The sequence below is a fragment of the Lethenteron reissneri genome, chromosome 33 (assembly GCF_015708825.2).
Source record: "Lethenteron reissneri isolate LAM-NWPU_2019-01 chromosome 33, ASM1570882v1, whole genome shotgun sequence".
In the NCBI taxonomy this organism is placed as follows: Eukaryota; Metazoa; Chordata; class Hyperoartia; order Petromyzontiformes; family Petromyzontidae; genus Lethenteron; species Lethenteron reissneri.
In genome coordinates, this window is record NC_083811.1 from 8803906 (window position 1) to 8816888 (window position 12983).

Sequence of the window (12983 nt, forward strand, 5' to 3'; positions counted from 1 at the left end):
TTACACGCATTGGGCATTTCACGTGGACTGTTCAGAAAAAAAAGTGGCCCCGTGTGTCGCTAGAATAGGCGATGGACGACACTGACGAGGGGAATGACAGCCACATGGAGGCCGAGAGCACGTCAACGGCGGAGATGGAGCGATGAAGATCAGTTCAAGTGTCATGTTTGTGCGCGCGTGTTAGCATGTACTGTATATGTGTGTGTGTGTTTTATATATGGGGAGCGGTAGTGTAGCGGTTAGCGTGCTGCGCTAGGAGTCTGGCGACCCAAGTTCGAATTCCCACTCACGACCAACAGTGACGATTATCTGAACCGGTCCTGGACCTCCCTTGGGTTGACTCAGCCTCAAATGAATATCTGGTGCGGTGCTTCAAAACATCGCTACAAGAGACACAAAGGCGATGGGGCGTGGTGTTGGCCACCCATTTTCTCGTGTGCCGTTCCGGCCTTCATAGGTGTTCGCTAACAGCACTTGCCCCAACATTCTGTTAAGGCTTACAGGGGGATCTTTGTATTTTATGGTTAGCGCACGTCGCTACGAACCCGGCGATCCGAGTTCGATTCCCGCTCACCATCCAATACCAGCGGCGAATATCTGAACCTGTCCTGGTCGACTCAGCCTCAAACGAGTGCCCGGTGCAATGTGTCAAGATCAGTACTGCGGGAACAAAGGCGGGGGTTGGGTTGTTGGTGTGCCGTGCCGTCATCCATTGGTACTTACGAACAACACTTGCCCCGAACAGTCTGTTACAGGCTGTACGGGGCCTCTTTGTCAGTGTACTTGTGATGAGATGGAGCGGTGAGATGAATTGTAGTGGCATCGCAGACCCGTGATCGACCATGATTCATGATGATGAAAAAGAGCTTTAGAGCTCATCGGATTCCTCCAGTATAAATAAATATTCTGATTCAGACATTATTATCATTATATATTGTATCGTCTGCCGTTGTGGACTCTATAAAAAAAATCGGCACGACCGTTTTTTTGCATTTGGAAAATATTTTAACTTTGTTATTTTATTTGTAATCGATGATAGGTGCAGCCCTGCAATTGCGTCTTACACACCGCTGCTTGCGGAAGAGCCCCGACTAAAGGGTATTTGGTCTACTCTTCCATTCTGCCCAGTCATTTTGAAATAGTGGGGAGTATCCACATTTTACCCCACCGTCCGCAACCTGCCGATCAACTACATGTGGTGGTACACATTTATACTGCTGGGGGAGATGTGGGGAAAATTCGAAATGTGCCGGGTTGTTTTAACTGCCGAGCCGAGAGATCGAATTGATCCGACGATCACTCGATGGCAAGTCCAGTGGGATACTCATCGTGGACTCTATTGTCAAAGCGTGTTTTTGTTTTCATCGGTAGTCTTAATTATTTTAATTATCTATTGCAAAGGAAAGTTGCGTTCATGGACTCTAGCTCAGTTACTAAAATAACGTTTTGATTAATTATAGCGCAGAGATAGAGAACATAGTGTAATTTAAATAAAGTAATACTTTATTTAAAATAGTGTATCTCTGCTGTTACGCTGCGCTTTGCATGAGCCATGTTCTGCCTTGTAACATATACATTGAGTCGCAATGGACACTCATTTTCTTTAAATAAAATGCATCTCATCATATATACCCCGCAGGGTTTGGCGACGACTGGTAAGCTGTTCGCGCACTGCGCTATGAGCCCGACCACCTGAGTTCGATTCCCGAGCCACGGCTGTCACCGTGGCTCCGAACTCAACCCTGGCCCGCACTTGCCTCGCGTGGTGAAGTATGGTCAAACAACCCGCATAACCGACCCGGTCCTTGAGAGGATCTTCATTCAACATAAAGACTTACAAAAGGATATGGGCGATGATTATTACTGTGAACTTTTACACGCACACAAATATTATTAGAGTCATAACTTTGTTACAATTAGATTATATGAGCATCTTTTTTTTATTCAAAGCAACTATGCGTAGTTGAACACGTATTGGAACTGCGTGGCTAGCTCGTATTATAACTTATTTTAATCTGGATAGAGCGGATGATGATAATGATGATGTACATCACTGAGAATATACAAAAGCGCCCTTAGGGCTCACCACTGTCAAGCAGCGGCCGTTGATTCAAGTTTGTTTAAAGATGGACTGGTGTGTTAAATGGTTCTCTCTGATTTACACAGGCAGGTTATTCGCCGTTGCTATGTGTGTGTGTCATTAGCTACAGGATATATACTATATATATAACTTACACATACGTAGAGTGTAAAGGCATTTGTCGTTTTTATGATGTGACGAATGAGAGCAGAGCTCTGAGTGAGCGCGGCGTCACACACTCACGTACACACACAAAGACAAAGTTACCCGCGTAGTCTTACCAAACTGTTGGGCAAGTGCTGTTAGCGAGCACCTATTAAAATACCTATTTCGGCTGGTACGGCACACGAGGGGTGGGTCGCCAGCACCACGCCCGTCCGCCTTTGTCTCCCCAAGTTTACACACCGCACCAGATACTCATTTGAGGCCGAGTCGACCTAGGGGAGGCCCAGGGACGATTCAGATAATCGTCGCCGGTGTTGGCCGTGAGCGGGAATCGAACTCGGGTCGCCGAGTTTGTAGCGCGGCGTAGCGCTAACCGTTGTGCTACCGCTCCCCATACACAAAGACAAAGATCCCCCGTACGGACTTAACATGCTGTTGGGGCAAGTGCTGTTAGCGAGCACCTATGAAGGCCAAAACGGCAAACGAGGGGGTGGGTGGCCAGCACCACGCCCAGCCGCTTTGGTCTGCCTCGGGGCAATGTTTTACACACCAGGCACTAATTTGAGGCTGAGTCGACCTCGGGGAGGCCCAGGACCGGTTCAAATAATCATCACTAATGTTGTCCCTGAGCAGGAATCGAACCCGGGTGGCCAGGTTCGTAGCGCAGCGCGCTAACCGCTACACCACCGCTCCTCCCCCCACACACATTCATACACACACACGCGCACTCACCTCCCTCCCGCTCCCCTCTCCGCACCCCTCGCCTCTTTAAGGGCCCGCCGTGTGGGCAGTTGAGCGGCACACGCGAAAGTCTCCGGCGACACACGCAGACCGCTCTCTCACGTCTCAATAGCCTCGCTCTGCTTTCATCACAGCCATCGTCAGAGCGTCGTCAGCCTTTTGCTCCATCCATGTAGCCGCCGTTCCTACAAACGCGTCTTACAGAGCCCGATAGCAGCAACGTTTTAGTCCCGTTACTTTTTGTTGAAGTTGTTGTTGTTGTACGTTATACACGAGTTCTATACCGCTCGCTTGTACAGCCACCAAGGCGCGAACGTGGAGTCGCCACCGACTCCTCGTGCGCTCTAAAACTCTGCGTTACGCAAGCGAAGAGAACACTTGCACACTTTCTGACACATCGGCAACGCAGCGATACAACTCGCGGACACGCACAGACGCGCACATCAAACCAAAAGGGATCTCCATACACGAAGACGCACGCAAATACCAAGACGCACCGAGACACGCACGCGCACGTGCGTGCGCGCGCTGTATCGAGTTGCTGTGCATCGACCAACTCAGCTCAACTGTGTGAAGAAGAACCCGAGAGAGACAGAGAGAGAGAGACGAGCGAGGAGAACGAGAGAGGAGGAGGAGGCAGGGAGGATAGAGGCAGTAGGAGGAGGTGAATGAGGAAGGGGACCGGCGCTCTTCACGCATGTGGACCCGCTTCCTCCAGGACAACAAACCGTGCGGCGGGGGTGGCGGCGCGGCTCACGCAGACCTCGGCGCTGCCATGAGCTCGGACGTGCTCGACATGAACACCTTCCTGTCGCCCGGCATGCCCGTGTCCGCCGCCTCGCCCTGGATCGACTTCGCGCACCCGAGCGCCTACAACCCGGCCGCGGGCCTTCACGGAGGGGCCCACGCGCCGGCGTTCATCAAGCAGGAGCCGCCGGGGTGGCCTCCCTCGGCGGCGGCAGCGGCGGCGGCCGCGGCGGCCGCGGCGGCCGCTGCGTCTGCGCAGGAGCAACACGAGGACTGCTTCAGCGCCTTCACGGTGCACTTCACGGGGCAGCTCACGGGCACCAGCGCCTGCCGCTACGGGCAGTTCGGGAACGGATCTTCGGGGCAGCTTCCTGCATCGGTCGCGTCGCAAGTCCCCGCAGCATCGCAATCGGCACCGCCGGCACCGGCGCCTCCTCCTCCACCGCCACCACCGCCACCACCACCACAGCAGCAATCCTGCAATCAGCCGCAGCATCCAGGCCCCATGGTGGCAGCGGCTCAGTCGCTGTCCTCCATGGCTATGGCCCCGTCGAGTCAAGCCAGGGTGTATCCGGGAGGTGGATACCACCTCAACCCCTGCCTGGAGACGTCGAGCAGATCCCAGGGTGAGCACCGCACGGAGTTTGTGGACACCGCTGTCGTCTGTCCGCGCTGTTCGCGGTTGTGGTCTCTCACGGCTCGCCGGCGTGTTGTGTGTTTTTTCTGGCCCTGCTAACTCACGCGTGTTTGTTCGGCGTTATGTCCGACGCATGGCCTTGTATTTAGTCGGATTTGCAGACGCGTGGACATAAAACAAACACGTAAACGTACAAACTCACGGGCAGATGTTTTAATTCACAGACAGACGCATTAACTCACAGATAGGTACTCTGCCCACGAACATGAAATCATTGACAAGGGCGTACATTTTTCGTCCCACGTGCTGGGAGCTTTGTCAGTTGTTTAAATCCCTGAACACGGGAGTAGAACCCATCCATAGGTTGCCAGGAGATTGCAGAAGCGTATTCTTGCATCGATCTGTGCGGAGCATTTCGGCCTTTCTACAACTTGAGGTCAAATGGAATTTGCCAAATATCCCGATGCTAGCCCCTTCTAAAAGAGTATACAGACTCATTAAGACTTTCCTGTATAAATAAAGTGAATTATTATCCATTTGTAAAACAAAAGTATATTTTGTTAATTTTGACTTCACATTAATTGTAGTGTTACAAAGGAATTAAAACATGTCTGGGTAGTTGCATTTTCTTTTTCAGAGTTTTATTTTCGCTGCGCTTATTTAAACTAAAATTTCACTTTAAAAACATACTCGCGATCTCCCCAATGAGCTTTCACCCGGTCATAAATGAATATCTTATGTCCAAATAATTTACTTAAAATATCGATTATATTATCAATTTGGACATCACGTACGTTGATAATCAGCGCGCACATTGCCTCTGTATAACACGGGGAGCATGCGCGTGTTTACGTATACGGGTGGATCATACATTTTAAAAAGTAAACATAATTTCTTCAACATTACTTTCTGCCCGGCCAGTTTCCCACTCGTGTGCGAGGCGTCTACCTTCCTGGTCCCATCTCTCTCTCTCCACTCATTCCTGTCCTGGGCCATCAAATTGCCAGATGCAAGAATAGAAACTTAGAATGTCCATGTCCACTCCACCACAGTCCATCACATCATTGGTCTCACCACTTCAAACCACCTCTTTCTAGACCTTGCCTCTAAGTCTCCATCCTGGCGCTTCAATGTTCACCGTCTTCCTTCTTCCGAAGTATGCATGTATATTTAACTTATTTTGCACCGTACGTAGCCGACCGTGCTAATAGGAGGCACGGGCGAAGGGCAACAAACAACGCACAAAAAGCAGTTCTAAAGAAATGACGTTTAAATCTAGATTTTTAATTTCCTAGCTCCAGTGGCTTCCTAATATCGGAAGGAAGAGCATTCCAGACGGCTGCAGAAGCGCACCTGAAAGCGCGCAGTGCAGTGACCGTCTTTGTTCGATGGCTTGCTTAAAGCTGCTGCGATGATGACCGGATGACCGCAGTTCGCATGATCCATCCCTGTTGCTTCAATGTTTCACCACCTTCCTTCTTCCGATGTGGATTTCCTCTGTTCTTAAGACGTGTTCCCAGCCATCTGAGTCGACCTTCTGAGCGCACACCGCACATGCACTTAATAGGTCTGTGTGTAGAATGAGCCCCAGGGTGTTTGCACGTTTTAAATTCATCGCCGCTTCATTGAACCCGGTGCGCTTAGGGCATCATCTGGCATAAAACTTCGCCGACCAACAAACGGTGCGGGAACTCTCTGTAAACGTCAATGTTTCGTGAAGGCTGGTCGGCTGAAACGTCGAGATCGTACTTTACTCTCAGTGACCGTGAAACTAAAAATAAACTTGATGTTTCGAGTTCAATTTACCGGTTAGTTTATACCAACTGCATTTTGGCGGAAATGTTTCGCAAGCATGGCAGGGGTGGATGATGTTCTGGATACTCGACTGTGCTATGAACCCGGTGGGCTGAGTTCGATTCCCCGCCACGGCTACCGTCTGTGGCGAGTGATATCTGAACAGATTCCAGGGCCCAGGTCATCACCGACCCCCTTCCCCTAGCAGACATTAATTCAGCAGTGGACTGACATATGATTACAATTGTGTATTGTTCTATTATTGTAGTTGTTCATAGCTGTCGTAATGCCAGCTGTACGGTTGAGTGTCGTTCTGATTAAACCTCGTTGGCAGTGTTTATAATCAAGTTTTACGCTTGGCGGGAGCAATGCGTGCTGTGGATTTGATTTAGACCATCACGCGCAGCTGAAGAATGTTACGTATGTACTGTCGGGTGAACGCCACAAGCCCGATCCATGAATGATATCCCACGCGCACACGGCGGGCAATATACGACACGCGCGTATAGCGTGCAGTGCAACACGGAGCTGTTGTTACAATTACGACTTCTGTAACGACGCTTTCGAGAAAAAAAAATAGTTCTCATTTCCTACGGCCATCTTGATCGCCATCAGCCACGATCGATCCATCGCTCGATGTGGGCCTCCCCAAGGCGTCGGATTTCTTCTGCACGTGCGCTTGATCTCATGGGTCCGTCTGATCGTTTTTTTCCGGCTTGGTCCCCGTCCTTGGGCCGCCACTCCCTCGTTAGTCTCGACCATCGGCCATCGTCATCACGTCTCGGCAAGCGTCTTGTCCACGCGCAAACGTTTTGTTTTACTTGCCTTAAACATTCAATAGTACAGATCTCTACGTCGCCTATGGGAGAGAGAGATGCTCTTTGCTTCTTTCGGTAAAGTCTACCTACGTGACTTTACCGAAAGAACCAAAGAGTATGGATTCCAGCAGTCACGAAAGCTTCAAATCAAGAGAGAGAGAGATGTCCGCTGATTTGGTCCCCGGCATTTTTCTGCACTTAACCGAAAAAGAAAAAGAAATAGCAGAGTCTGTTTTGGCCATGATGATTCACTGTCTGCAACTCCGTGGGCAGTCAGAAAGCAGATGCGATGGCTCGGCTAAATTATGGTTTTGGCCACCAACGTGAACTCGCGCGTCTTGTTTGCTCGCGTTGTTCAAAGTCCATAAGCCAAGACCGTTATACGGACGTTACACACGGCATTTTAAACTATACCCAGAGCTCGTACGTTGATAGACGCCTTCCTCGAAGTGGATGTGAGTCGGCAATGGGATGGCGTCGTATACATCTTGTAAATGACGAGACATTTTCGCTTTAAAGCTTTCGTGACTGCAGGGATTCATCTTCTTGGTTCGTTCGGTAAAGTCACGTAGAAGGGAAGTAATAAAATAATAAAAAATAAAACATAATAAAATAATTCTCACGACGTTTCGGCCACAACGCAAGCAGCCATCCTCAGGTGAAGATCAGGTCTGTCGGGGAGACAGCTGTCTTTACCGAAAGAACCAATAAGATGAATGACGAGAAATCAAATCATCATAACAGAATAATATTGCAGGTCGGAAAAGCATACATTTCAAACAACAACATTACAGACACGTGTGCGAAACGCGCGCGGGGTCTGCGCATTTTCGAAAAACCACCAGCAGTTCCTGAATGCAGTAGAGATCGGTATTGATCGACTGCTGGATGAAGGCCCTGCTCCTAACGTTGTGCGGGTCGTGGTGGTTATTAAACCGCAATGGACAGTGCGGGTTTGTGAAAGTGGGGAGCTTAGACGAGTGAGCATAGAAGGACAGTACAACAATGGATCGTTCCTCTAAATATGTGTGATGCATATGTACGCAGGATTTCTAGCGTGTTAACATGATGGAATTGATACATATCGATTAGAGATACGCACTGCAGTATATGTGTATATTGCAGGGCTAAGAGGCGTATATTTTGGGAATCGGTACTTGCACGAGTGGTTAATTGAGTCGATGCGCATGTTTATTGTGGAGCCTGCGTGGCGATCAGCGTCTGTGTGAAGTTACCCCTGAAACTCATGGGTTAAAGTACGGATTTACAGATAGGCATACGAGCCCATAGATGGACGCATGGACTCATGGATAGATAAATAAACGGACGGACGCATGACCTTGTTTTTCGTAGTATTTACAGCCACGTGAACTTAAACAAACACAGAGACGTACAAATATGGACGCGAACTCAGGCAGATGTTTTAAATCGCAGATAGGCGCATTAACCCACAGATAGGTACCCTGCCACGCACATGAACTCGTTGACAAGGGCGTACACTTTTAGACAAGGCGCATCGACGCGCATGAACGTACAAGCACGGGCATTTACAGGAGCATGAACTCGTAAATGATGGCGCGTAAAACTAATAAGACGTGGACAGACGAATGAACTTAAGGGCAGGCGCATTTCACAGACGTGAGAAATCATGAACAAGAGTCTACGCTCACCGGGATAGACGCTTTGACCGAGAATTAGCAGCACGATCTCACCGAGGGCATTGACAGTGCCCGGGGTAGAGTGCGTGGTGAGTCCAGTGAAGCTCTCAGTCAGTGCCTGTGCAACGATTTGCCTTGCACCACGTCGGCCTTTGTCCCTCCAGTTGGCGATGTTTTTTTTCACATCGCACTCATTTGATACTGAGTCGACCTAGAAGAGAGGCCCACAACTCGTTCGGATCATTCGTCACTTGCGTTGGCCGTTAGCGGGAATCGAACTCGGGTCGCCGGGTTTCGTAGCGTAGCGCGCTAACCCCTGCGCGCGCACGCACACGCACACATGCACGCACAACAAAAACGCAATCTGTTTCTAATAAGACACGTCAACCCGCATCGCCGCACCTCAATTCGTCTTTCGTTAATGCTTTCCAGGGGAAAACGCGTTCATATTCCGACGGGGGGAAAGGCGCCCTGTTTGTACAGCGATTTGTCCGGCAAAAAAAAATATATGCGCGAGCCTCGATATAATCCATCAACATCCCACGCGCGTTCGCTGTACGTCTCGTGCCGAAAGCGTTCAACGCTCTCGGCGTGCGCATCGCGTGCAGGCGCGTGTCCGTCATCCGGCCCCTGTGACAGTCCACTGCGTCTGTTTGACAGTGCAGCGAAAGCATCTGTTGAACGGAACAACGATCTTGCCGATGATGGTCGGAATGAGAAGAAAAAGAAGTCGAACCCGGTCGTCAGAGTTCTTCTTGATTTTAAACAACGGTAACTGCTGGAAAATATCGGCCCCGGAAGAGGCATTCGTTGATCGAGGGGGTGACATATTTGATAGGAGAATAAAGTACAACCCTTTTTGTGATATTCTTGGTTCTTTCGGTTAAAGTCACGTAGAAGAGAAATAATAAAATAATAAAAATGAAACAATGTGATGTTCGTCTTGGGGAGGTTGTTTGACCATAATTCACCCCGCTGGTCAGTGCGGGTTGATTAAGATGTGGGAGAAGGGCTGGTTTCGATATTCACTCGCCATTGACGTTGGCCTTGGCCGGGAATCCGACTCAGGTATTGAGGTTCACAGCGCAGCGACCCTAACCACTGCGTTTAACACGAAGGCTTTCGCGACCTATATTATTCATAATCAACGTTTTTGGGTTTAGATCGCGTTATTTATAAATGTGTCGTAACCCTCCACCACCCGACACGGCCAATCAGCAAAAAAGTGTCACGTTGAAAAAAGACAATTAGTTCACTGCTATAGCCCACCGGTGTGTTGAAGCGTGAAACCACAACATTTTACAATTTTTGAGTACGACGTTTCGCATGATTATATATAGCACTATAAGTTATTACAGTATCTTCCATTTCTGGCTTTGGAAATTCCGGGTTAGCTGATTTTGTAAGTGTTAGATTAATCATGGCTGATGATGATGATGATTTGTATAAATGATCGCTTCACCAGCGTGGTGAAGTATGGTCAAACTACCCCGCCACGACTCACACGGGTGTGGGGAGGCCTTAAATCAGCAGTGGATTGACAAAGCGCTGTGAGCTCAATTGCAATGATATACGTATATGAACACTTTGTCGTATATCGAATATACGAGTAGATGATCGTGTATCTAAGTTATGAGTATGTACGTTTGTATGCCAGTTTGCAAAGGTATTTATCAGCGAGTAATACCATCGAGACATGCGTCATTAATTCGCGACGACTTTCAAAAATTCGTTAAATTGGCGAATCGGATGAGAGTTAAACATTAAAGTAAAACTGCAAAACGAGTTCATCGCAATCAATCGACAACGCATATTTATTTCTGAACATATTTATTTCCAGTAACACGGACGACACATTTAGGATAAAATTCCAATCCTACACATGGGCAATATCTTTAATCGCGGTGCTTGAATTATACAAAATGTATTTACGATACATATAGGCATAGTAAACGTGCAATACGGCAAAGTGCACTGCGTGGCCATGTACAACGTGCAGGGTTTTAGCTTACACTTATATTCACACATTGGTTTAAATATATCATTATATGTATAGAGTAATGCGTATAGTTTTTACAGGTTTACATGAATCGATAAAATAATATTGCAATTGGGTTGTGATACGTATGATAGAAATAGGCTTATCGGAAATATGCCTATTAAATATTAGTAGAGTACTTGATATAATATTTACGAACAGATGGATATAATAAACTAGTGCAGTACTTGATATGTATCAATATACTGTTCAGAAATATCAGATACGCACTAAATTTCTCTTCGAAATACATTTTCTGAATAAATAATATCGTGTGAAAATTGCAATACATACAATACTTGTATATATAACACATATGTTAGTAATATAGTACTGCAAATGTTATCTACTTTAAGAGTAATAAACGAGCGTTACTATAAATAATACGGAATCAATACTATTGCTGATGCCACTGTCACGGTATTGGACTTAGTTGTGAAATGACGGCGAACAAAAGTCGCTTACACGCACAGGTTTAGCGACTGATTGTTATTTACTCTTATGTAGAGTTGAATTTCTTTCGCACCGTACATAGCCGACCGTCCTAATCGAAGGTTGCGCTTGAGGAGGCCGTCATCCCGCAGTGGATTGACCATGGCTGATGACGATGACAAAGATCCCCTGTAACAGACTGTTGGGGCAAGCGCTGTCAGCGAGCTCCTATAACGGGCTGGGACGGCACCACGCCCGGCCGCCTTTGTCTCCCCTGTGGCGATGTTTACCCCCCCCCCACACCAGGTACTCATTTGAGGCTGAGTCGATCTAGGGGAGGCCCAGGCGCGGGACTCTGGTGGTGACGAGACGAAGCGAATGTTTTTTGGCTCCGGTCCTTGTTTATTATCCTTGGATTAGCGCGGGTGAGTGTGGTTGTGGTATTTAAAGTCTTCTCCGTGTCTCCTGTGTGTGTGTGTGTTTTAAGTTCACAGCTGAGTGTGCGCGCGTATAAACAATGACAAGGATCGCCCTTGCAGCCTTGCAAGGGGGCATCTTTGTAGGAACAATTACAGACTGCATGGACAACAACATACTGCTTGCGAGCAGCGCTGAAGGGTCGGCATGGCACACGAGAGGGGGGGGGGGGTACGGGTGGCCAGCAGCACCCCCGACCGCCTTTGTCTCCCCAGTGGCGATGTTTACACCCCTCCCTACACCAGGTATTCATTTGAGGCTGAGTCGACCCAGCGGAGGCTCAGGCGCGGTTCACGATGTTGGCCGTGAGCGGGAATCGAACTCGGGTGGTTGGGTTCGAGGTTCATCTCGTTAGCCGCTGCACTACCGCTCCCAACATCGACACGCACACAGATTGCACACACGCGTACACACACACACACCACGTACACACACACACACACACCACGTACACACACACACTCCACGTACACACCAAGTACACACACACACACACCACGTACACACCACGTACACACACACACACCACGTACACACCCCACGTACACACACACACACCACGTACACACGTACAAAGACAAAGACAAAGATCCCCCGTATAGCCTGAACAGACTGTAGGGGCAAGTGCTGTTAGCGAGCACCTATGAAGGCCGGAACGGTACACGAGGGGGTGGGTGGCCAGCACCACGCCCGACCGCCTTTGTCTCCCTAGTGGCGATGTTTACACACCGCACCAGGTACTCATTTAAGGCTGAGTCGACCTAGGGGAGGCCCAGGACCGGTTCAGATAATCGTCACTGGTGTTAGCCGTGAGCGGGAATCGAACCCGGGTCGCCAGGTTCATAGCGCAGCGCGCTAACCGCTACACTACCGCTCCGCACACACGTACACACACGCACACACACACACACCACGTACACACGTACACACGTACACACACACACCACGTACACACACACACCACGTACACACGTACACACACGCACACACACCACGTACACACGTACACACACACACACCACGTACACACATACACACCACGGACACACACACGTACACACGTACACACAAACCACGTGTGATCGTTACCTGTGAATCATCTTGTGCTCTGTGCAGTTATCCTTTGCTTACGATTGTCCACAATTGTATTGATTTGTATTTGGATTCTTTTTCTTTGCAACACTTTCGTCAATCCTAATGTCTAGCGAAAGTTAATTTCATGTTAACCTCTGTTGTAAAGAAGTGCATTTGAACGAAGTGTGTATAATTTTATAAATGTTAATGCAGTCGAGGTAATTGATAACTTTGTAATTGGAATCACGGCAGCTTCGTCCCAGCGCGGAACCGCGAGAGATGGCGACGGCCTGGGGAAAAGCCTTCATCCAGCAGTGGATAG

At 48.7% G+C, this 12983-nt stretch overlaps 1 protein-coding gene across 2 annotated transcripts in view; it reads left to right on the forward strand.

Annotated features, from left to right (window-relative positions):
* The first annotated feature begins 3032 nt into the window (after positions 1 to 3032).
* Positions 3033 to 12983, forward strand: part of WT1 (WT1 transcription factor) — a 36407-nt gene continuing 26456 nt past the window's right edge. For both annotated transcript variants that reach the window (XM_061564523.1, XM_061564524.1), the window contains exon 1: positions 3033 to 4359. In XM_061564523.1, coding sequence (XP_061420507.1) covers positions 3684 to 4359 — 676 coding nt within the window. In that variant the 5' untranslated portion in view covers positions 3033 to 3683. The remainder of the gene's footprint in view (positions 4360 to 12983) is intronic.